Genomic DNA, 27,065 nt, shown 5'->3' on the forward strand with positions numbered 1-27,065 from the left:
GGACTCTGACACTGGTCAATGAGTCAGAGAAGCTCACTTCTGACTGATATTAAGCTTAATATTAACAGTTCTGGGGCGACCGTGGCTCAGGGGATTGGGAAGCGCATCTTCCCCAGGCTCTCTGTCCTGGTCGTTGTGTCCTTGGGCAAGACACTTTTCCATATGTTACAGTCCTGACATTTTATTTAGATTTTCAGGGCATTGTCTCTTTCCTTTACCTTTTTGTTTCTTTGGTAACGGGGACCCCCTTATGCTTCATATCTTGAGCCTAAAGGTGCAGGCCCAAATTTAAATATCATAGCACACTAACACCGATGACTTCTCCTTGCCTCCATCTTTGACGTACTACGTATGAGGCCAGTCAAACACATAAAACGCTATGAGTTGGAATGTCCTTCCCAGCTACTATATTCAAATATGGCGGGGAACGTGGCAGCTTCCACAAACCTCAAATCTGGTCCTATGTATTTTGGCACCATTGTATTTATGTGTACAGTGTACTTTTTTCAATTTAAGAACTTCATAAATTACTGACTCTACCCTTAAACTTGTTACTGTTTGACATTTTTACTAACGTATTGAATTGCATGGTTGAATTTTGAATAAAGAGAAAAAAAACCATCCAACCAAAAAGGTTGGATGGTATTGCTAAGCAAAGTTATAGGGGCTTTGAGTTCATTGTTCTAAAGCTGCGACAGAGTAGAAGTTATTCTTCATCATAACTTCATACACACAATCATTTGATTCTTCCGGGGAACTGCTGGATAATCGCCTGCAGCTACTCCTTTGTTTCACCTGTCAATAGTAAAACAACAGTGTAAAGATTGTGTATTGTAACAGTAACAGATGTTTTCCACAGTGACCGTAAGAAGCTAAAGCATTTGAAGAGACTGCCAACAGTGAAAGTGTGAACACAGAAGATTCGTTTCCAAGAAGCAGCAGGCCTACCATAGCAACACTTCAAAATGGAACCAGCTCATTTAGTGGTTTAGATCTAATCAGCATGTCAGTGAAAGAAAGCTTAGAGCAGTCATATCACAATATCTGCAGACAGTAAAGGTAACCACTGTTGCATAGATAGATAAGTTAGCCATAAGTAGAGAGGATTGAACTCACCTTCTGCATAATCAACAGAATGAAAATAATGATTAACAGTGTGCTGATCACACAGATACAGATGATCAACAGCATGACTAGAAATCTGTCCTCCACAGTGGTGGGGATCTGGGGCTCTTGGCTGGGACATGGTGCCAATCCTTTGAGAAATACAGAAAACAAGAGTTACAGCAGGTGTGCTGCTTCATGCACCTGCACAAGAAATTACTTGTATGTATGATATAGAGAAAAACATCAGTAAATGTACTAAAGGACTATATATGCCACCTGTGAGGTTCCCTTTTGAAATCATTTTACAAACTGGAAAAAGTAAAACAATGGAAAATTAAATATATACATAATTAAGTTTCAGTGATGCTGCTTTTCTCATATATTTCTGTAATTTATAACATATTCATCAAAGATAGAAGCAGATGGGGGCCAAAAAGTAAGGGTCAGATCTTGAATCTCTAATTAGCCAGTGCATGCAGTCCACTGTGCTAGGCTGATACTACAAGCACGTGAGCTGCAGAACAAGGTCGCAGAATCTTTAACGAGGAAAAAACAGAAACTCACCTCTCACGAAAACTGTGTAGACATTGCAATTGACACCTTTGTCAGCTGATTCTTTGTAGACACAAGTGTAGACACCAGAATCATCCACGGTCAAGTTGCTGATGGTGATGTTGTGGTTCATGGGAGCGCCGTTTGACTCAATCCTGCCTTCGTATCGTGGTCGCTCTATGATTTTGCTGTTGGCATAGTTACCATAGAAATACACCTCTTTCTGTTCAATAAAGTTATGATACAGATACATCCCAGCATATCCATCATTGTTTTGGGGGCATCCTTCTGATGAACACTTCAAAGTGATGCTCTCACCAGGCTCCGTGATGATTATAGTGCTCTCTGTTATAAAAGAGGCAAAATTACAGGGTGTAAAATATGACATAAAACAGAGCCATTCGCACTAGCAGTGACTAAACATCCTTATTTCTTTTTAGAATCTGTCAAGGGTACATATAGTAATACAGTAACAAGGCAAAATTTAAAAAGAAAATCCTCTAGTCTTGTTCCAAGCAGACTTAAAATCAAAACCTTTAAATATTTGGAGAAATAAGGAAAATAAATGGACATACCTGAATATGCGTCATAACAAATCAATAATAAGGTCAAACACAGCATCATCTTTGCAGCAGTGACAGCATATGATGCTTAATTAGTTTCTCACACTCTGTATATACACACACAGAAGAGACAGCAAGCAGTGTTTCCTGTATGTTTGATGTAGACTGAAGATGTGTGCATCCTGTCAGATAAAGCCATTACATTCAGTCAGTTACTGATTTAGATTACAACACGTAAAGACTGATATGGCTCAATGAAAACGCATGAAGAACAAGTGGGTGAACAAGTGAATAACACCTTCAAAATAAAATAACTCAAATTTGTCAAACATTAAAAAACAAAAACAAAAATATTGTATTCCACAGACCTATACACACAGACGAGTAAGATTACTGTAGCTAAGGAAAAGCTAAATTGATGCCCCGTACTTTGTTGACACACCTGTTCAGGTGGCCTGTCACAACAGAACAAGGTGGAACTGACATCAGAAAGAACAGCTACCCTCCAATGAATGCTCTCATTGTTTACTATGATGGTGAATGGATCTAAGCCATATTTGTTGGCCAGTCTGAAAGGCGCAGGTACCTGAAATGTTTGTTCCCTTATCTTCATCCTGAATTTACTTTTTGCAACAAAATGTGATGTTCAAATGCAAGCTGCAGTCTGGACAACAAGTTCAAAGAATAAAGGATATACTTAACAAGAAGAAGAGAAATAATATCCCCATAACTGAATAATAAGCAGGAATCCACCTTTCTTTTCTTTTTTCTTTTTTTTCTTTTTTTTGCTCACAAACCTCCTTTTTTTGGTTTATTTATGATGAGAAAAACACCCAGAACATCTATATGTTATCCTATTGAAGTTACTTTACAGGTCATCTGTTTGATATAGGAAACATCCATAATAATGGCACAGTATTACAAATCTTCACCTGAAATTGAGCAGAAAAAAAAAAAACTTGTCCTGACAGCTGTGAGAAAGTTCAAATCTCAACTTGATGAAAGCTCTTGTGCAACAAACGGCTGTAAATACACAACTTTGTGGGACAGTTTGTTGCATGGTTATAAATCTGTGCAGCTCTGACATTTTTATTGCACTCACAGAGATCTTGTGTCCATATGCAGATTTCTGATGTCATAAGGTATTTAGGATTATCAGAAGAATAAATGATGACATGTTTTAGTCTAATTTAGTTTAAGTTGACATTTGGTTCACATGTGTTTATTAAGAAAACGAGCAAAAACACTGACTGTTTTTGACCATTCACAAGAAAATTGGACATGACAGCAGCTGTGAGGAGGTGAAAACAAGGTCTAATGGAAGCAAATATATCTGTGGGAAGAGATCAGGAGGTAATAACATCTATATTGAGTTAACTGAGTTTACATGTTGTAGACGGAGCTTCAGTCATGTCAGTGTGTGAAAGGGAAACAGATCCGTAAAGGTCTGTTTCATATTAAGGGGCTTTTTTCTGGATACAGTCACAAATGGAACCAGTAGCTGTTCGTGTAACAGTGCATGTTATTTTTTACACAACGAATCCTGCCTGTCCTGGTTATTCTTGTTTTTAATCTATTTTTATTAAAGTAAAGTGAAAAAAATCCTCAAATATGTACAAACAATAATACATTTTGTCCACAAGCTAATATTTTGTACACCACATGCATGTAAGTTACTAACCTTTATAAGTAAGGCTGTCCCATATATTGTTTTGTAATTGAGATGAATATATTTCATAAAAGCATAATAAATTATTTTTTACATTATAAATCCTTCTTTTTACTCTTTTGATTTGATTTGATTTGCTAACAGCAAGAATAATCTGCAATCTTTTAGCATGTCGACAGTTATTGGGAAAATCCCATGCTGTTACAGTTGAGAAGTTAAAAATGCAGCATCTGCAAGATCAGCTCAGTGGAACTTAATTAGTAGCATTTAATAGCAACACACAAAGTCTTACACACACATACACAAAGACACAACAACTTGCCACCATCCCAGAAATTCAAGGGATTTAATTTTTCTTTAAAACCTTGACCGACAACATAAAAGTAGAAGTAAGAAGATACATCTATACATATCAGATACTGCTTCAGCAAAGGGCATCAAGACAAACAAAGCGGTTCCCACTCCCACATCTTCCTGTGGTTTGAATATGCCCCACTGCTTGATGTTATTATGCACACACAGACCTCAGAGCAAAAGGTTAGCATACTGGGGCTTAAATTATTCTCTGCCTGTACTCTCTGAATGTGTGCAGTTGCTTTAACAAACACATGAAGTTTATACCACAGATTCTCTGCCGAGGTTCTAGGAACAGGCAGAACTCAAATGCAGGACTCAAATGTGGACTCCGGGTCAGAGTTCAATGCATTTACAGTGAATTTTCAATAACATCCAAATGAAAAACAGTGACAGTCCCAGTCTCCTTTTAGACTCTCCACAGTATCCAAAAAAATTCAAATCCAAATGCTCACTTCAAGACAAGAGGCTGCTCACAACTACGTGTCCATGGGTTTTAAGGTTTCAGGCAAACCCCTGCACCGCAAAAGCAGGTAAGAAACTCTTTCACAGGCAAGGGAACAACATTCACAGTGTCAAAGAGCTGGGAAACACTAGTGCAATGATCCAGTGAAGACTGACGCTCAGCCATTTCCTCAGCATCCTGAGCCATGATTTCCATCTCAGAATGATCTGTTTTTTTGTTGTTTTTTTGTTTTAAAATCCTGTCATGTCTGACAGCTTTTGCAATCAGAGTTATGATCTGAATGCACTGTTGTGCCATCATATTTTGTTTTTACAAGGGGAGCTCTATAAGTTTTCTACAGGCTCCTCTTGTGTGTGTTTCTTTTATCTGTTTATTTATGAATTTTTATTACTGTTAATTCAATTATGACATTATAGTTGTAGTATGACAATTTTTTAAAAAGGGAGGGGGAGAAAATATGAGAATTTATAAGCATTTGTAACACAAAAACATAAATACGAATACATGAATCAGCAACTGAACAACATTTACAGAAGCTGAAAGTCAGATCAGACCAAAATCTAAGTCTTTGAATGCCATAATACACACCAGGTTTGTAGGTCAATAGGCACTGCATATCACCCCAAAAATACTACACCAAGAGTGAGGTTTGAGGTGGGATTATCACAGTGTGGGGCTGTTTTCCAGCATGACGACACTGGCACACTTCATATAATTAAAGGAAGAATGAATGGAAAAATGTACCGAGACATTCTTGATAACAATCTGCTGCCATCAACCAGGATGACGAAGATGAAATGAGGGTGGATGTTTCAGCAAAACAATGATGAGAAACACACAGCCAAGGAAACTCTCAGGTGGTTTCAGAAAAAGAAAATAAAGTTTGCTAGAATAGCCGAGCCAATCGCCTGACCTGAATCCAGCTGAAAATGTAAAGAACTAAAGCTCAGAGGGCCCACAAAACTTTTGTGTGGACAAATGAACCACAATCAAACCAGAGCAATGCGTGGTTCTCCATACAGCCAACAAGGTTTTTGTATGAAATGTTAAATACATTTCATTAAGCATTTTCAATACTTTTTCTCTGTGATTTCTCATTATTGCACATTAGTGGTTTGATTTCTTATTTTGTGGATTGTATGGATTGTTACTGAAACCTAGTGAGACTTTCACATCAATAGCACCTTTAGAAATATATATTTACTTGGAAAAAAGCATGTTTTTTTATTGTACATTTATTTGTTTTATACACCTTTTTATGGTAAAAAAAAAATAATTGTCTGTAATAATATATCGTGCAAAATCTGCAGTTAGTCATGTAAACCATTTACCCATCTGCTCCTGCCCGTCTTCTTAGTTGGTTTCTGCTCACATCTCATCCATCCCTCCCCCACAAACCTCAAAAATGTTTGCCCTATATTGCAGTAAAGAAGCCAGAAACACTCACCAATTGCATTCATGTTGGAATTGAACAAATCAGTAAGCTTTATTGTGCAAATGTTGTGCTCCACAGTAATATAAATTCTATAGATAAAGTAATAAATAGCTTTGGTGATCAGTTTACATACTTCCTGTGGGACAGTCACTGTGCCTCCTGCATGGCTTTCATTCATTTCTGAGAGTTTAATAACTTTTAAACTTTAATTTTTAATGAGACTTTATGGAGCATGATTGATATGGTCCATGAGTCCAGGCAAACCATTAACCATTATTAACAAAATCAATAAGACACAATCAGATTCCTAAATTCTATTGTTAACCACAATAATTATACTGTAATTCTAAGAAAACTCATAAGGACTTTAAGATTGCTGCGGTGAAGTTGCCAAAGTGTAGAGGCTGTTCTTGGTCATAACTTCATACACATAATCATCTGGTTCTTGCTGCGAACTCCTGGATAATCTTCTGCAGCTCTTCCTTTGTTTCACCTGTCGGTAGTATGTATGTCAAAGGGGAAAGTAAGTCATAATGTTATTAATAATTCATCTGTTATATAACCTGTGCCAAAGTGTGAATAGTTTATAGTCTTCCAAGAAGCAACAGAACAAGGAGTATATATAAAGTGGTGGTTTTAGATGTTATCAGTCTCTCAGCACAACAACATCTATCACGGTCACAGCAGTTACATCAAAGTGTTGTGAAACTCTACAGACAGAAAGGCAGTGTGTCATAGCTTGCAGAACTGGAATAGATTATCTTGCATACTGTAAAAACATTTTAACTCCTTGAGACTCTGTGTTCTCTCATGGGGACATTACTTTTGTGACTTTTTTGCACCTTAAACTCTTTTCTGATGCAGTAAAAATAAACTCACTGTCCCCATATAAGGGCATGTTCTTGTTTTTTAAAATACAATATAGGACAGCTATGTAATCAAGTCAACTCACCCTGTGGACTATCAGTAGGATAAAGATTATGATTAACAGCACGCTAAGGTACGTGCAGGTAATGACAACTAACACCGAGGTGGGAAGGTCATCTTGTCCCAGGCATGGTGCCACTTCTGTGAGAATAAAGGAAAACAAATGTGTTGTTGTCTTGCAGCTGCACAAAAGATTTGCTATAATTATTACATTCGTGGAATTTCTTTAGCTTGCAGACCACTCACTAAGAGTAAATTTGCAATTCCTGATAAACCTAAAGGAGAGAGCATATAAACTAAAACTCCCTTGTATGTATCACATAGACAAGAAGAGATGTAAATGTACTTGTGTATGATGTTTCAGTTCATTTAAAATTTTGTAGAAAATTAACTATATTAAAAGCAAACAACTGTATTTTACATAAGTCAAAGAGCTAAATCTAGCCACTGTTGTGTTAATATAGTGATTAGGCTTTTTAATAAACAGTGTTTATATATAGTGCTACCTCTGCCAAAAACCAAAAGACCCATTTAGCTGTAACATCATGACTGTATAGGTAAAAAAACAAAAACAAGTAGATTAATTAAATTGTTGCTTTTTCATACATGTTTCTGCATTTTCTCAAAAAGTCAAAAGGTAAGGGTTATCTATTAAATATGTAACAGGTACAGGGTATGCACTGCACTGCACTTGGCCAACTCTTTTGTGAGTCACTGGACAAGATTGTGGCGTTTTTAACAAGAAGAAAACACACGTATGAAAACGGTGTAGACGCTGCACGACTCTATGGTCAAATGATTTTTTGTAGACACAAGTGAAGACACCAGAATGATCCACAGTCAGACTGGTTATTGTGATGCTATGGTTCATAGAGGTTCCTTCAGTCTCAATCTTGCCTTCATATCTTGCCACTGATATGATTGCTATAAAAATACACCTCATTCTGTTCTCATATATTTCTGTAATTTATCATATATTCATCAAGATAGAAGCAGATTTGGGGCCAAAAAGTAAGGGTCAGATCTTGACTCTCTAAATACTGCATGCAGTCCACTGTCCTCGGCTGATTCTACAGGCTTGTGAGCTGCAGAACAAGGTCGCAGAATTTTTAACAAGGAAGAAAAGAAACTCACCTCTCACGAAAACTGTGTAGACATTGCAGTTGACACCTTTGTCAGCGGATTCTTTGTAGACACAAGTGTAGACACCAGAATCATCCACGGTCAAGTTGCTGATGGTGATGTTGTGGTTCATGGGAGCGCCGTTTGACTCAATCCTGCCTTCGTATCGTGGTCGCTCCATGATTTTGCTGTTGGCATAGTTACCATAGAAATACACCTCTTTCTGTTCAATAAAGTTATGATACAGATACATCCCAGCATATCCATCATTGTTTTGGGGGCATCCTTCTGATGAGCACTTCAAAGTGATGCTCTCACCAGGCTCTCTGATGATTATAGTGCTCTCTGTTATAGAAGAGGCAACATGTTTGATTAGATGATGGACAAATACAGAATAAAACAGAGACATCTGCACTAGAGACGCACAGCAAACATCAACGTGACGTAAATCACTCATTGAAGCTATCCTTCTAAATTAGTTATGTAAATATTGTTGCAAGCAGATTTCAGCTGCATTAAAACAATAAAATATTTTAAGAAAATGATGTGGACGTACCTGAACTGGAACAAAACCCGATCAATAACATGGCCCAGTAGAGTCGTGTCATCTTTGCAGAAGTGACAGCGTAAACTGACTTTTTTTTTCTCATACTCTGTGTAGACACAAAAAGAGGTCACACACCAATGGTTTCCTGCCTGTTTGATGTGGAGTGACGATGTGCGACATCCTGTGACAAAAGAAACTCTTTACTATTATGATGATACTGATACAATGATAATACTGACTTGGACAGTGACATTAGCTCTAGCTTTTAAAGACTAATACAAAAATAAAAATGTATACATGAGAAAAAAAAGATTGTACGGAAGTGTGAATAACTTCTTTAAATGAAATGACCCACACGTTTCAGACATCAAAAAGAGCCCCACCGGTCAGATCTTTAGCAGTAGTTTTAATTGGCATTATTACTATGCACAAAGAAAATTTAGCTTGGTTATACTTCATGGAACTTAACACATGAATAAGTGAAAATCACTGCAATAAATAAAAAAAGGTAAATTCCTGTGACTATTGAATGTCTCGTGTACAGTTCAAGTTGTTCTGACGGTGGAAATCCAATAAAGAAAGTATCAACTCCTGCACTTTACCAACAAAGACAAATGAACATACCTGCTTTGAAAAATGTTTCTTCCAAAAAAATAATTGCATTCAGTCACATTACGTTATATAGATTATAGAGTATAACTAAAACATGTGCCTGACGAAGGCAACAGACTGAAACACATTGCTTAAGTAATAATACTTCCACCTCTTTAAACACCAATTCTAAACAACTGTTTAAAGTGATATGACTCATGGACACATGGAAATCTGACTGGATGTGCAAAAAAAAGGTTTCAATGAATAAAAAGATACTCGTCATGGTCCTGGGCCTCTGATCTGCACTGAAAAAAGGGATTGGCCATCTCTTGGATTTATGTAAGCATATTTAACACAATTGCCTCATGCTTTAAAGTTAAGTGTAACTATATAGTGTAGAAATTACATGATATGCAGAGAGGGTAGATTAAATTTTCCATATCATGTTCGAGTGAAGTAAGTCAATAATATAGCAATGTTAAATGAGGATTTCAGTCTTGCGCGCTTTGGATTGTGGTTTGAGGAAGGCATCCATCTCAGTTGAGCAGCTGTGGTCGCAATTAAAGTCAAGACACTCAAAAAGATGCCCTGGAAAAGAGTAGAATTCTTGGAACAGAGTTTAATACACTGAATCATATGAACAGCAGGAAAAATACATACAGACATTTAGCAAGAGAATTACATAGCAGAAAGCAAGCAAAGCAAAACCCCGGGGTGTACAGCCTTAAGCACAGACAGTAGAGCAACACAGAGACGGACAGAGAGAAACAGCAGAGGGGGAAAAAGTGCTGGGGGTGTCCTCTGGTCCACTTATAGGGCTTTGGGCGTGATGTCACGGGAGGTGGGCCACGCCCCCCTCCGCCATGACAGTAGGCCAGACACAGGATACAGCTTCAGCTATGGTTCGTACGTGTTTTGTTGTCGGTTGCAACGTTAGATCACACGATCGTGAAGGCAAGAAGCTGGATAATGGGCTCTCTTTTCATCGTTTTCCATCCTGGAAGCAACGTGAGGGATCCCATGTATCCGATATTACTAAACAAAGACATCAGGCTTGGATTGCAGCGGTGAGACAAGCAGATATCGAGTTCTCTGCAATCCACACCTTTTTGTTGGTTTGCTCACGGCATTTTCTTTCTGGTGAGTTCTAAATTAATTCATATCACTATTAAAAGGCTTTTAGTGTTATTTGCAATGCGCTGAAGTCATAGATAATGAGATAAAACATGCTAATTTGTGATGCTGCAGAACCACGTCATGTCGACATGTCGACTGAGTAGCTTATGATTTGGCATTATTGCAGGCAAAGCAGCATATGAAATGGATGTAACAAATCCAGACTGGGCACCAACACTGCACATGGGCCTCTAAAAACATACTAAATTGCTATCATTGTACACTAATCCGCACATAACTTCCAGATGAATCACACACCTGTCATTGGAATATTGGTGTACATTTACCTCATGTGTATGCACTAATTTTATCTTACAGGCTTTCGTTATGCAGCTGCAGAGTCTGAAGGTGTGCCCCGTGCAGAAGTGATCGATGAAGATCTGACAGAAGGCCAACAATAAAAATCACAATGTCATGGAGGCAGTGGACAGCAGTTGTGTTGGACAAATGGAGGTTGAGGTACCAGCTGCAAATGTGGACAGTGGTGATCGGACAGACAGCGTCACGGAAGCTATAGGGCAGACGAATTATTGTGTGTGCAATGAACAGGGCAGAGCAGAAATAAACACAACACTGCTTGATAAGATTATTAAGGTTTGCTGTGTTTTGGTGACTATGTGCCCCAGTGTGGTTGTCAAACCCAACGTCACGCCGCAGTGCCTTGTGGGATTGCGGTGCCATGTCAGTAGGCCAGAAAGCAAAACAAGCGCACAGTGTTGGAGTGTTGAAATCGGGACTGCCAGAACCATGCTCAAAATCAGCGCAAAAGACAAAGGGCTGTATCGCGACCGATTGCGCCAAGACGTCAAGAAGCGGTGCTTTGAAAAAATTGCGTGCACCGGTAATGTGGACCCGTATGAAATAAGGAAGTGGAGTGGAAACCCAGACGACCTACCGCCGTTGTCCTATCCCGATATCTTCGCATACCTTGTCTGTGGAGTCAGCGCATACACAGCAAACCAGTTTAAGAATTATAAATCCCTGGAGGCCCACATCCAATTCACAAAAGGCCGGGTGCAAGATTTGTCCATCTTTAAGCCTCCACGCTTAAAAATGTTGTCGTTAAGACAAAGGTAAGTCGGTTTGAACTTGATAACTTTCTAAACAACTTCCTTGTTACAGTTTTTGATTTGCACGTACAGCCAACCCATCTATATTAGCCTTGGTTAATTACAGACCTTTTATTAAAAGTGGCTTTTGTGTGTTTCAGGTACTGCACTCACAACGACTGAATGAAACTGCATTACAGCCATGGGTCATTGTGAGCACCAATGGGAGGGTTGAGGCTGCTCACTGCACATGCATGGCCGGAGTTGCAGAGACCTGCACCCATGTCGCTGCTCTTTTGTTTAAAGTCGAGTCTACAGTGCGTATCAGAGGCACCAGAACTGTAACAGACGAGCCTGCATATTGGGTATTGCCCGGAAATATGACCAAGATACAGCCGGAGGTTGCACATAACATTGACTTCTCCTCAGCAGCTGCCCAAAAACTTGGTCTTGATGAAATCATAAACACACCCTCTGCATCGAGAGGCAAAAGGAGGCGATCGCAAAAAAGGCAGATTCCTATTGCAACGCTGGAGGATTTTTCAGCATTACTGGATACACTGCAGGACCACAGCAAAGCAGTGAGTTTGTGTGGAATAGAAAACTATTACACCAACTACACTACACAGTCACCCACATTGAAGAAATTGAAGCACAGACTAGATCGCAGCACATGACCCCTGCATGGTTTCGCTGGCGTGCAGGGAGAATCACAGCTTCGGCTATGCATGCTGTTTTGCTACAAGTTTGGACACTCCAGCCCATAGTGTTGTGAATTGTGTGTGTTACCCAGAAAGGACCTTTTCTACTGTGCAAACAAGGTGGGGTGTCGAGCATGAAGAGGACGCAAGAAAGGCCTACAACGAGATAATGGCATCGCATCACCGCAATCTGCAGGTTCGGTTATGTGGTTTCTGTGTGAACACCAATTTTCCGGAAGTCGGAGCATCTCCAGACGGACTCACAATATGTGACTGTTGTGGTAAGGGGTGTCTGGAGATAAAGTGTCCTTTTAAACAATGAACGGACAGCATTAAGGAGGCATTGGCTGCACAGGACAAAGACTTTTGCTTGGAGGTAGCTGCTAATGGTCTTCAGTTGAAGCGGGTGCACCCATACTACTGTCAGGTACAAACACAAATCTTTGTTACCGGCGGCAACCACTGTGACCTCGTTGTGTGGACACAGAGAGACCTTGCTGTGATACGCATCTTCGGATTTCTGGGAACCGCATTTAAAGCAAGCACAAGACTTCTTTCTTAAAGTGTGCCTTCCTGAACTTGTTTGGAAATACTTCTCCAAACAACGTGCTGCTCCAAATAACCTGTAATGTTTCATTTTTTGGTTCAAGATTGATGCCAGCTGTGTGTTGCCATGTAAATAGTTTGCATTTCATTTTTATGTACTTGCTAAGTACATGTGAACAGATCAAGAATGAAAAACAAACAAATAAATATACTATTCTTTTCTGTTTTATTGAAACTACTTCACACAAAGTACAATTATTTACAATGAACTACACATGCAACACAACAGCTTTATGAATACTCAACAAGAGCAAGTTTCATTTGGCCCTGGTTTGACAACCACACTGGGGCACATATTCACCAAAACACAGCAAAACTTAACAATCTTATCAAGCAGTGTTGTGTTTATTTCTGCTCTGCCCTGTTCATTGCACACACAATACTTCGTCTGCTCTTTAGCTTCCGTGACGCTGTCTGTCCAATCACCACTGTCCAGGGACCAGTATCCCCGCCCCCTGCTGCTGGGTAACTTTCCCACGTGTCCTCCAGCCAAACACAGCTGCAGGGGTCAGGTAGCGGCCAAGGTCTTGGCCAGAGGCCAGTCAGGACTCTGACCTTGCTCTTGCTTATCACAATAGGTCATGACACGGTCAAACATCGCACATTAATCCTAATTATTAACTCTTACACAGCAAGTGGCACAATCTTATAATATATAATCTTATAACGACATAGGTTAGACTTCAGTGTAGTTCAAAGTATGTGTGTGTGTGTGTGTGTGTGTGTGTGTGTGTGTGTGTGTGTGTGTGTGTGTGTGTGTGTGTGTGTGTGTGTGTGTGTGATTATATCGTATGATATTTTATCGTGATGCGTTCAGGATCTCTGTTACAATGTTACTGTTTTGGTTGTGCTGCATGATAGACGTTGAGTGTGTATTGGGGAAGGTTAGTTACCGGAGAGTAAATTATTCAGGAGAACTCTCCCCTTACATTAACTGCCCTGTTACTGTACCACCTTAATAAACCTCGGTGAAGCAAAATGTCTTGTGCTTAAGACTCTACGTGAAAGTTAAAATATATATGTTCAGTGCACATAGATATATAGTGTATATAGTTACATAGTTATACATATCATACAAAAATCCACCACACAGCCACCTCTACTTTTTTCGGTATACTGAAAAAAGTAAATTGAGTGGTTGCTACATTTAAAAAGTCTACCTTGTAATTTGAACACAAAAATTTCATGTTTCTATCTTGAACATAATTAAATCATGTAGGATCTGTATGGAATTCAACAACTTAATTTGTTCTTGTTGAGATGACATGATACAATCTAGTAAGAGTGCTTAGTTGCTGGAATCGTGAAATTCACAAGATCGCACAAGATTTCAAACTGCAGGAAAATCACTGAAGTTATAAGGCGGACAGCTACACACACACCACATGTATGCTATCGCTATTGGTCGCTGTTGCCTCACAGCAAGAAGGTCCTGGGTTCACATGCACAATCTGGCTAGTTTGCAGTGTGTTCTCTCTGGTTTCCTGTTACAGTTAAAAGTCATTCAGGTGTTAGAGTTAAGTTAATTTGTGATTCTAAATTATCTGTGAATGTAAGTGCAAATGATTGTTTGTCTCTATGTGATAGACTGGTGAGCTGTCCAGGGTGTACCCTGCCTCTTACCCCATCACTTCAGGTTTATACACCAGCCCCCCTGCAATCCGGATAGAGAAAGGAGGATGGTAGTCATCATTCAGTTCTTATGTTAACCAGACTCTAGACTTTAGCATTTAAGTGACCAAGTAGTATTGGGGTAAAAGTTATTGAATAGTGTTGAAATAAAATGACAAAATTGCGAAGGATTAAAATATTCCAAAAGCTCACCTTACTTCATCTAAACATGTTTCAATCGCGTTTTATCAACACAAAATGCACAGGTTTATTGAATATAAAAAAGTTGTGTTGATTTAACTCAGTTGTTTAAGTTTCTGCCAAAGCAAAATAATTATGTGCAACCAATGTCCACTATTGAATGAAGTAAATCCAACATGGCCTGTTTTTTTAGTGTGGGGTTTTAAGGTTTAGTAAAGTTTGTTTGTTTGGGTTTTTAGTCTTTAACTCCACAACAATAGCAACCAACATAGCAAGCAGGTCTGGCCTGGATCTGGTATCAAGCTGGCACTGCTGGCTGCCTTCTGGCATTTTAAGACGTATGCCATCCAGATATGGGGCAGGCCTGGCATAGATGGCACTGTCTATATGATGGGATGCCATATCTGGCTCGATTGTGGTTTGGTTTATGTGGCCCAGGCTCATAGAAAACAGGTCCCGCCCGGATCTGGCATCAAGCTGGCATTTTCTGACTGGCCGGTGTCTATTTTAGTTAGAAGACACAAATGCCATGTTGCAATACTACACTGCTATGGTAGCCAACCTCTAGTCTGCATGTCAAGAGTATGAAGTTAGGAAGCACTCGATTTAGAGAAAGTGTGTGATTGGGTGAATGTAGCATGTTGTATAGAGCACTTTGAGCAATCTGCAACTGGCCCATGGCTGCACAAATCTTACACATGGCCCTCATACCACAAAGAATGGTGGCCCAGATCAGTTTTGCCAGAGGTAATCCACACCAGCACAGCACCACCTGTGTGTCTGCAACTGGCCTTGTTCTGGCCCATGTGTGGGCCACAAAAGGGTCGTCATTCTTTGCGGTATGTGGGCCAGATCCGGGCCATACCAATTTTGCTATGTGGGAAAGCTCTACAGCACTATTTTCATATATCTCTTCGTGTCTTAATCATTTTCTTCCAAATATACCTTTTCTATCATGTCCAGTCAACTGAATTCACCACAGGCAAACATACACACACCTGAACATTTTCCAGATTGGGAAAAAAAATTTGCGTGCAGTCAGACCCAGCTATTTATAAACTATTTTAGTGATCCTGCCGTAAGGTTTGTCTTGTTTGTTTCTCAATGCATACAAATTGTGTTGCAGTAGAAATACTGTCAAATCCTGCTCTCTTCTGGTTAAAACTAAAACTGCCAGGAGCCACTTCTCTAGCTTTCACTGTGCAGGAGAAAAAAACAAAACAAAGATTGAAGCCCTGTTTAGTCATACTTTCTTCATTCTGGGGCACTATTAAAATTGTATTAAAATCTCTATATTATTCCTCAGTTTTACAATTTTACAGATACATTAGCAAAATATTTAAAAATTGTTGACATGACTGTAAGACTTGCAGTGCAGAACAATAATTTTAAAAACACCGCTACAAAACTATTATGCCATTATATAGATAAGTTATACAAAATAGTACACACACCCATCATCTTCTTGTTGTTTTCACACGTCCTGATGTCTGATGTTATCATGATGCACGAACAGACCTATGAGCAATACTGGTAATGCTGGAGCTAAATGTTTACTCAAGTTTATACCACAGCTTCTAAAGGTTTTGATGATCAGTCGCCAAAACAACACTGATGACCACACAGGAAACATCACACAAGTTTAGTGTTTGTAATCTATATGGAGAACGATGCTTTATTCTACAATACGTTTGTACTAAAAATACTGGAGCGACGTTTCTGGACACCAGCTGTATTTGTTAATTTTACAAAGAGTCAGCCAGACGGTTTGAATAGAAAAGATAAAACATTTCAGTTTCAACTCTTCTGAAACAGAAGCCTGGCAGTGACCCATTGTTTGTCAGTGGTGCTAGTTTCAGTAGAAACCTAAACTGGAAACCAGACTGAGGAAGTTGCCATGAGTGACGAAACTCTTCCCCCTGTGAAAACGCAACGTCCAGATGAACAGAATCTACTTCATCTGAAAAAAACAACAACTTTTGTTCACTCCCTGAACTGCAAGTCCAAGCAATATCAGATACTACACAACAATTTCTGATGAATTTGACATTACTGACATTTACAGCAACCTCTTTCATTTAGAATCACTCTAAAGACCCACATTTACGCCTCACCCTATTAAAGTGTAAATACTCCATAATTAAGTCTTGATGCATGCTCAATCATCCAGGTAAGTAAATCCATATTTTTTTTTCTGACCAGTAAAGGTTTTATTTTAAGTAATAAAACCTTATTGATATTAATACATTTTATATATTGATACAAACGTAACAGTCTGGCATTAACTTACAACAGATCGACAGCATAAAATAAACAATTAATTAAAAGCTAAAAACTAGTGTTGAAATCAGTGAATTTGGATGCCGCTGTAACAGGTTTGGTGGGTGTAAGCTTAAAAAAACATAAACAGGTTAGAGATCAGCTGTTGGAAAGTAAGTGTAAGTACCTGGGCCAGCTTTTATGACCTTACAGGTGAACTATGTCAACTCACAGCACTCCCATATGAACTCATTGTGTTTTGAGGCTAAACCATGGGAGGGCACCGCAGTGTTTGTTTTTCTTATTATTGTGTGGAAGTTTTTCTAATGACAGTGGTGTAGCATATACCTCACATACACCTCCCGCCCTTTACTGGAAAAGGAGTTTTGTAAAGAAGAACATTTGAAAGTAAGGTTAAACTGTGATATGTATTATTGTAGGGTCTACCTTACAGTATAATGTGCCTTGAGACGACTGTTGCTGTGATTTGTATAAATAAAATTGAATTCAAAAATTGAAAAACATTTTTACCTTTTATAGTTTCTATCAGTTAGAAAAGTGCTTTAAACTAAAGTCATGAAGTCAGTAAAAAGAATAAAAGAAAAAAGAGAGGCTGATAGGTTTGTAGCTTGAACCCATCCGCTGGAACGTTGAAGACAATATAATTACACTGCTAAGCAAGACACGAAGTAGGCAAAGTTCTTCATGTTACTCGTGCACGGGAGAGACCGGACAGAGCGCCGTCCCTTCGCTTGACCCCAGTCGCTCTCGTCCGTCCTCCCGTACCACTGTCCTTTTATTGAGGTTACATGAATATGCATAGGTTCATTAACATACGACGTCTACATACAAACAAAGAGTACCTTGCCTCTGTGTGTGTGTGTGTGTGTGTGTGTGTGTGTGTGTGTGTGTGTGTGTGTGTGTGTGTGTGTGTGTGTGTGTTGCTGATCAAAGGGTCAAACATCCTTGGTCAGGAAGAGGGTAGACTAGACCCCCCCCCGGTGAGGAAGTCCAGCAGTTCATCTAAACAGAAAAGCACTTAGACTAGAACAGACGTAGCTACGTTAATCCTACCATAAAACAATTAAGACAAGGTACGAACTTTCCCATGCTCCCAGGATATAGGTGTGCATTCTAGTGTGGAATACACACCAAGCCTCTGTAGCCTGTTAAAGATCACACAACTTATCACTACACAATTGATTATACACCTCTAAGCATCTATGGTTAAATATTTCTAAGCATAAATGACAATCAACAATACAAACTCTAACAGAGGCACTTGTTAAACATTTCAGTAAAAAAAAAACAGTTTGTCTTTTATTTGATTTTGTGTGCATCTCATTACAAACACTAATGTTTACCACTGTTAAAATCATTCATTGCTTTTTTAATAGGGTCACAAAACCAGTCATCACCATGACTTTCTTCTTGTGATTTCTTTTTGGTATTTTTTTTCAATATCTAATTAACACATTTATTCATACTTGAACTGTGTCAGATCTGTAATGATATAGCTCGTGAGTTTGATTGTATGTGTTTTTGCATTCTTGTGAATATCTGAGTGATTGTTTCCACTCAGGGCTTTTATCTGGTTCCTGATGTTTGGGTTCTTTTTGATGTCCTTGTGTTTTGCCTGTGTGTGTTTTGTCTTTCTGATCTATCTCTTTTGTTTGACTTCCTGTCTTCCTCATTCACTTCTTGTAAAACCTCAGCTTTCCCTGAATTCCTCCTTTCCTGTAGCTACTGTGTATTCTTGGATTCTGTGATTTTTTTCACTGTGTACCTTCTGCTATCCATGACAGATGAAAATGCTCAGACATATAAAACCACCCATCCGCCCCATTGTGTGTTATTGTAATAAACAGATTTTCTGCTCAGTTTGTACACTTCCAATATGATAGTCACAGTGTGCTCTGCACAAGTGTTCATGCATTCATTTGATTTTCATATTCCAACTAGTTTCATAACTTTAAGTTTAACATTTTATTTGTCAGTCTTTAACACATTTGTGTAACACACAAAAGACTCCCAGTTCAACACCAGTAGAAGGCACACTCTTCTGTGAGGGTTGTATCTCTAATGGCATCCAGTATAAAAGTCTGTGTACGCCCCTTGCAAATAAAGGAGCGACGAGAGACGTTTATGGAGCATGAGCTTCCTCCAAGTTAACGCAGATGTTATCAGTAATACCTAAAGTATAGATAAGTAATTTCATAAATAATTTTTGATGGAGTGTGGACGTCATAAAACTCACTATATTAAAGACTTTTTCAAAACCAAGCATGCAGTCATTGTGCTTCAACATTCAAATACCACATAATGAATTCACTGAAGTACAAATACAGCGAGCCATTGATAACAAGAAAGATTTGACACTATTAGCAGATTCATTTACTCACTGTTTAGTGCTTAAACATGTTCATGTTTGACATTTTGTCTCATGTAATGAGGTGTTTGATTAAAGAGGGGCAAAACAGCAGGAAACCAATAATATTCATTTATACTGCTAAGCTAACTTAGTATGATTTTTTCTGGGAAATTCTTCATAGCAATGACTCTTGCTTTACTCTTCTGCTACAGATGTAAGTCAACATATTCATCATTGCTTTGCTTCAGGAGCACCTTAAAGCGATGCTCTCACCAGGCTCTTTGACAATTATAGAGCTTTCTGTAATACAAGACACAAAATATCTGATTAGAAACCCATCATAGACATCTGTAGTAACAATGTAGTACCATTTATTAACTGTTTTTACTACCAGCATACTTAGGGAAAATCAAAATAAATAAATGGACTTCCCTGAACTGGAATAAACACAGTGGCATCCTGTCTGCAGCAGCGACATCATAAATTTTGCATCTCTCAGTCTGTATATGCAATCAGATCGGCGGCCGCAAGCAGCGCTTCCTGCATATTTGAGGTGCACAGATGATGTTTACATTCTGTGAGATAAAATCACTGAATTTCATCATTTACTTGTTTAGATAATGAAACCTTTAGCTTGTAAAGCTAAAATGAAATGACTCAGATGTGTCAACCAATTTAAAGCAAAAACAAAAAAAGAAAAATGAGTACAATACAATTTTAAAAAGTGCCATCATCGTACATCCTCCAGCTTAATTTATGAGCAAAAACAAATCTAGATGTAAAAGAAACTTTTGCAACAACTGCAATCTTGTAGATCTATCCCTCCAATTGTTGACACACCTGTTCAGTTGGCGTGCCAAGGCAGAAGAAGGTGAAACTGATATTAATAAAAAAGTAACTGCCTTTTAATGCTCTCATTGTTTACTCTGAAGATTAATGGAACTAAGCCATATTTGTGGGACAATGAGAATAGCCACAGGCATCTTCCCTCATCTCTATCTTCTTGCTGTCATGAAACAACATGCGATCAACAACGTTTATTGCATATGTGTTTGTAAGAGATTGCAGACTGAAAAACTTGGGGAGAGCGGCCAATTTGCGGGGTGAAAAGTTTACTGTTTTGCTCAGATTTCAGAAACACAAATGGTTCATTTCTCTGTTTACATACACTCAGCAAACAACTGAAATTTTCACATACTGTTGTGCATTGCTGCGAGTAATCTGCCTGGTTGTCAGTTTATGATAATCCATAGGTAGAAGAATGCCTGTGTCCCTGTGATGCATTATGAGAATCCTAAATACCCAGTAATGATGCAATACCTGCTGTTGTAAACACACACTTGAAAGAAAAAATAAACTTGTTGGGGCAGCGGTGATAGACTCAAGTCTCAACTTGATGAGATCATTTGTGCAATAACAATGATTGCAAAACCTTGTGTGACAGTTTAAGTTTCCACTGTTTTTCCATGTGAAGAAATCTAGAAATCTCTGTGAGAGTGGAGGGAATACAGATATGTCAATACTGATCTTCCTTCTCAATACCTATTAAGCCATCAAACCCATACCCATCAAAAGAATTAATTATATAGACAAGTTTAGCCAACATCCTGCTTTCCACAGGTCATCCTAAGTATAGAGTTAAATAATTCAGAGAAGATAAATAATCGTAATTATGTTGTCACTGTGCATACAGACACTTTACACAAATAAACGCAGCTGAGCCTGACATTTACAAGTGAGCTCTAAACAACAGCTCAGATTGGTTCCTTCTTTGGCTATGTGTGGAGCCTGCCAGTGATGTCGCCGATCTATGAAAGGGCCCAGCCTGCTACCACATGAAAGGCTGTAGGTCATGAGAAGATGAGGAATTGTGCCGCTCCAGCTGGCACTGCACCTTGCCCCACCTCTCTGCCTGCATCTGAGCTACAACAACACTTTACAATGAAAACATTTTTTGTGGTTTTAGGGTGCGGGATGTTTTAGTGTCTTATAAGGACAAAGCATCTTTCAACACACTAAAAGTTCCATTAAAACACAAGAGAATGTAAAGTGCTGCTTGTGTGTGATAATGCACCAGTGTTTATGTGGCAATTTTATTTATACTTATAGTCAATGACCTGCAATTTGTGAGCTATGTCAGCTATGTGAGCCACTATTTTATGCATATGTGATATTGTCACACATATACACATACTAGTTTGAAATAGAGAGCACTGTACCTCACTGAAAATGGAAAGTAACCATCACAACACAACTTAACTAAAAGTTTTATTATATCATATATTTATATGGAAAATTAAGCAGCCTGGTTTTGTTTGGTTATAATGATAATACTGTGTTTAATGGAACTGTGATTTCTACTTGATTTCTACTTCTAACTGCTCTACTTCTCATTTTCTGTGTCTGTTAACGTAATAACCTCCTGCCTCATTTCCTCCTTTCACCATCTTTCATAAGTACCAGAGTGCTGCTTCCGGAGGAGTGTTGAAACAGTAATGAGGGAAAGCACAGAGAGTTTCCCCCACGAAAAGCATTTTTGGCATTTGTCCACTTGGAAAAAGAAATAAACTTTTTTCCCCTAAACATTAATGATAATGCTGATGAAACATAAATATCCCCTGGATACTTGTTTCTTCAATTACATGGTGAAGCGGGTACTCCACTGGTGAGGGCATCCTGGCTACTTCATTTACACTGCTGTAAAAAGTGAATTGGATGGGCCACCAACTGTACCTGTGTTGCTGGGCATGTCTTCAGAATCACTAGTGGATAATCCACCATGCATATAATCAGCTTTAAGGATACTAAGGTCTGAATCACTGTAATTGTTATTTTTATTTTGTAAGTTATAAATTAACCTGGCTGATGGGAGTATTTTGGGGGGGGGTTTGTTTGGTTGATTGGTTTTCCTTGAAGTCAGGCGTACAATTGCTTCATGCTGCATTATAAAGACTGGGAACATTCCTGCAGACATAACCGTGGGACTTTTTGATCTATTAGAAGCAAACTCAAGATGGCACGAACCACCAGGAAGTAAAAGGATTAACCTCTGATAGCAAGAGTTAGCAAAAAGGAGATGTCTGGATCAAGTCAAAGTCAAGTCAAAGTCAAAAAGACTTTATTTAACCCCAAGGGGCAATTAAGATAGATGACACCTTGCCAACCATAAAATGCACAACATGAGGAAAGTGTGTGTGTGTGTGTGTGTGTGTAAACACACACACACACACACACCTGCTGCTCTCTGGCAGGTAGCTCCATGCCCTCCTGGGTTTTAAATGCACCTTAGAACACACATGCATCAACATTACAATGAGCGGGTGGAGGGAGGTTTGGAGTCTTCTCTCACCCCTGTTCTCTGTGACCTGCTGGAGCGGGGGGGCTAGGAGGAGGAGTTGGCCGTCCGACTGCGGTCTGGAGTGTGGGGCCTCCCTGCTGCTGCGGAGTCGGGGCGGTCTGCCTCCCCCCACCGCAGGGAAAAGGGTAACACCACCTGGGTCTGGGTGCAGTTCCCCCCCCCCTCCAGGGGCAAGGGTACCTAGACCCGGGGCTTAGAGTACGCTTGGGGAGTGTGATCGTGTGTACAGCGTCTCTTTATGTCTGTCTCCACGTTGGTTGAGTGTGGAGTAAGTGTATATGAGAGCATGAGGGTGGGAATGGATGTTTGTATCTGTGTGTGCCTGTATGTCTGTGTCTATATGTCAGGTTGGGTGTCAGGCGCCACCTCTCTGGGGACATCTTAGGCCCTCCAAGGTATGGAGGCCTATCTCCCCCTACCACCACTTCCCCTGCCGGTGGCGGACTCCCTCAGGTGTCGGTGCGTTGGTGGTTCTTTGTGTCCGGGGGTGGGCGTCCAGGTACACACCGGCTCACTCCTTGGCGGCCGCTTATCGGAGCCTGGAGCTTGCTCGGGCCACTTCGGAGGTGGGGTGCCCCCGGCCTCTCGGCCTGGGGCTCGGTCACTCAGGCACGGCTGGCTGCCGGCGGAGCTCACGGGCGCGTCACTGCAACTCCCCCTGGCTTCTGCTCCGCGGCTGCTGAGTGAGCCCTCATCTGGGACTCTCCTCAGCTCTTTCTGGGACAGTGGCGCGGCTGCCCCTCTGTTGGTCTTCCTTGGTCTCTTGTGTTCTGGGGGCCTCTGGATGTCTGGAGTTTTGATCTCCTCCATACCTGCTTCATGCCCTGGAGGACGGGGCTCTGGCCCCCCCACACCCTCTAGCAGATCATTACATGAAGGAACCTTTTAAAAAACAAAAAACAAGCGCGTCCATGCTCACAGGTGTACACACGGGTGATCACACCCACAAACTACACCCTTTTTGGCTCCTACCTCAAAGCACACTGTGTTCTGTTGATCTTATGTGCTGCACAATAATGTTTAATATTTAGTATTTACTGTCATATTCCCATATATCATTGTGATGTTGTTTATTCTACTCTTCATGCTGTTTTCATGCTAATGTTTTCTCATCCCAGTGCTACAAACATTACTGGTTGAAGTATTGTTGGTAGCAACAGATTTTAAACACAAAAACACATCTATATAAAACATCACTGAAAAACCTGCATATTATTTTATCTACCTGTAGAAATAAGTGTTTTTGTAAATTTGTATCTTATCACATTTATTAATATGCCAATATTACTCTTCTTCGTAGTTGCACTGACTATGCTACAGTCAGTAATCATAGTACCAGAGTATTATCAGACCAGCTGAGGTGCACTGACTGTGCTGCCTATGCTACACTGTATTAATGAGGACATTATTAATGAACATGTAATAATGCTCCATTCTGAACAATATTGAGAGTTTTGCAGAACAACTCTGAATTCCACAGCTTAGTGGGAAATAAATGAGGCTTCAGTTCATGAAAACAGGAATCTGGGAGTGAAGCAGCGGGCAGATGCAGTAGACAATGGCCTTTCATTATAAGTCTAATAACTATGTTCGCTTTTTGAGCACAAAACAATTACACCTCGGGACGTGTGGATGCATTAGTCGTAATTAAGTCTTCAGACATGTCAAAATATTAATTTGTTCTGACAATATAATTAAGCTTGTGCCTTTTTGAAAATTAGTCTGGAACATGGAAGGCGGAGTTTAAGATAAATCATATATGTTCAAAAAAAGATTTGTATTGGGCTCCAGCGTGTCCTCATGTCCACAATCCAAGTCTCTATTCTTGGTTACTTGCTTATCCATTAATGAGCAAACTCAGGTTATTAAAGCTTTTGATTCCAGCTCTTGTGTAGATTTTCTTTGATGTAAAGTAAACTCAAGATCTGTCCTTGAGCTTCAGCAAAACATCTTAAGGAAGCTGCATTAGAGCTGTGAATAACTGGAATTGTAGTACTTCACATGTTAGTGATCCAATATATCTATATATCACACACACGCACACACACACACACACACACACACACACACACACACACACACACACACACACACACACACACACACACACACACAGGCTTAACAGGCTTCATTCTGCCTGTTAAAGTTGAGGTTTCTTCCTGTTGAAAGGGAGTTTTTCCTTCCCACTGTCGCCAAAGTGCTTTGCTCACAAGAGAGGTCATCTGAGTGTTGGTTGCCTTTACCTTACAATATAAAACGCCTTGAGGCAACTATTGTAATTTGACGTTAATAATAAAATAAAATTGATTTGAATTGAAATATTGGAGCTGCATGCTAACTATACTAAGCTAACATGGCTCAGTTTTTCTCAGTTATGCTCAAGCAAAAACTCCAAAAATGAAATCAGCCTGAAGACTGGAGACTTTGAGGAAGCTGAAGAAATCTTGCCTTTAAAATTTTACCTCTAAGAGATGCTGTTCAGACAAACATGTTTTGGCTTGTCTCTGAGCACACATGATCTTATCTATGTAAAACTGTGAGAGGTCACAATTCAACAGTGTGTAATGTCATGTCTGGTTAAATAATACCTACAAACTTTGTTGAAAGCTTTAATATTTTTCTCACAGGTCTCATATTTTCTTCTAGTCTTTACCATAACAAACACACTACAGTGAGTTACAGCTGATGTAACAGGAAACAATGTCATAGCTTAACAATAGACTTCCCTGAAGTCGTATCAGGTCAAGTTGCCGTGCTAAGTTTCCAGATGACTGCTTGTAGGTTATTTATTGCACCTATTTAAAATTTGCTACCTTTTCCCCAGATAACCCCACAATACATCTACCAACCTGATAACCCTTTGACTGATAATAAATTTATGCTCCTTTCCACAGCTTGACTTGTTTCATGTATAAGGGAGAAAAAAGGACAACCCTCTCTGGTGGATCTTTTAACAAGTAACTGATCCTGCTACCACAGAGTGACCAAAAAACAGCTGAGTTTAAGTTGAGGACGCTTGTATATTTCTTCAGAAGTACACCAGTCGCTTAAAGTGTTACATCAGTTACTCTGAAATACATATGATGACACATTTCATGGTAGACGTCTTATCGTGGAAACTTGAGCAATACTCAGGCTTTGCTTGGAGCGTTCATAAAAGGTCTGTCAGACCTATTAGATCTCAAGCTTTTGAACTTGCTATGCATGTTTGTTTAAAAATACTGGTAAGCTTATCTTATGTTTGCTTGTCTTGTCAAATCTTCTTTGTCATGTGACTTCAGGAAAAACAAGGCCTTATCACACTTCAGATAGCTTTCACAGACAGGTATAGGAATGTCAGAATGTTTGGACGTTTTTTCAGGTACTTGCCGTAAGAAAACTGATTTAGAGACGTGAGACTATGCAAAATCTGAAAGACCTCATGGGAGTTTTTTAAACCAGATAATACATGTTTTACCTGTGACACTAATCAATGTTTAAACTAATGATCTTGTCTTACACATGGTTACCTCTGCACCGGAGAGCTCTACTTCTCAAAGTATTTATGAAAGTATTAAAGAATACAGCAGGCTGTATGAACATGTGCTGTGTACAAAAGTCCAAAAATCTGTTGGCAACACACTTCTGTCAGTGCTGTTTGTGTTGGTTGAACTCTGCTGTTATTATTGCTACTTATTGTATTGCAGATTGTTTGCTCAGAGAAGCTTGATACAGGAAACCAATTTCACGCCCACATGCTGGTGAACAAACACACTGGGAACATTAACGATTTAGCTTAAAAGTGTAGCAATATCAGCCGAACAAATAAAACCACGTTACAAAGTAGTGTATCAGCTCACTGGCCTCTGCCCCACTCTGTTAAGGACGTTTGTGCTGGGATAATTAGTTACAAACCCCACAAAAGTTGGTTGACACAACTTGTTTCACTAAATACCCAAAAGTACTTTCAGTTAAATGGAAAATTAAACAGCCAGAGCTTTTTATGTTATAATGGTAAGATATTTTTATAACCACATTTAATGTAAGTGTGGTTTTTCCATGCACAACAGGTCTATTGTCATCTCCTTCCTCTCTGCTTCTTGTTTTCTCTGTCAATGTTCCTGCTGAGCTCCTCCGTCATTTCCTCGTTTCAGAGCTTTTTGGCAGTACAACGGTTCCACCTTCGGATGAATGTTAGAGTAGGACTCAGAGTTTTCCTCAGGGAAAACTTTTGGTTTGCTTAGAAAAAGATAAACTTTTTTTTTCTTTGACAAAAAGAGTGACAAGTTGGTGTCTTTTACTGTGGCCTTACAGCAAGAATTTCCTGGATTTGAGTAAGCCAGCCATCTGGGCTTTTCTGTGTAAAGACTGCACGTCTTCCCTCTGCCTATAGGTGTTTTCCCAGAGTTCAAAGATAT

General features: G+C 39.4%; 2 protein-coding genes across 2 annotated transcripts; both read right to left on the minus strand.

Moving 5' to 3' along the window:
• Positions 1–675: 675 nt before the first annotated feature.
• Positions 676–1,912, minus strand: LOC143419102 (uncharacterized). The gene is made up of 3 exons (XM_076885392.1): positions 1,672–1,912; positions 1,117–1,256; positions 676–795 (listed from the first exon to the last, which is right to left on the minus strand). Exons 1-3 carry the CDS (start codon positions 1,910–1,912, stop codon positions 676–678), a joined length of 501 nt encoding a protein of 166 aa, XP_076741507.1.
• Positions 1,913–6,462: 4,550 nt separating this feature from the next.
• Positions 6,463–8,803, minus strand: LOC111500390 (uncharacterized). The gene is made up of 4 exons (XM_023152218.2): positions 8,752–8,803; positions 8,208–8,540; positions 7,099–7,214; positions 6,463–6,639 (listed from the first exon to the last, which is right to left on the minus strand). The coding sequence occupies exons 1-4, from the start codon at positions 8,801–8,803 to the stop codon at positions 6,514–6,516; spliced, it is 627 nt and encodes a 208-aa protein (XP_023007986.1). The 3' UTR covers positions 6,463–6,513.
• Positions 8,804–27,065: the final 18,262 nt, after the last annotated feature.

This window comes from Maylandia zebra, linkage group LG6, assembly GCF_041146795.1.
Source record: "Maylandia zebra isolate NMK-2024a linkage group LG6, Mzebra_GT3a, whole genome shotgun sequence".
NCBI lineage: Eukaryota > Metazoa > Chordata > Actinopteri > Cichliformes > Cichlidae > Maylandia > Maylandia zebra.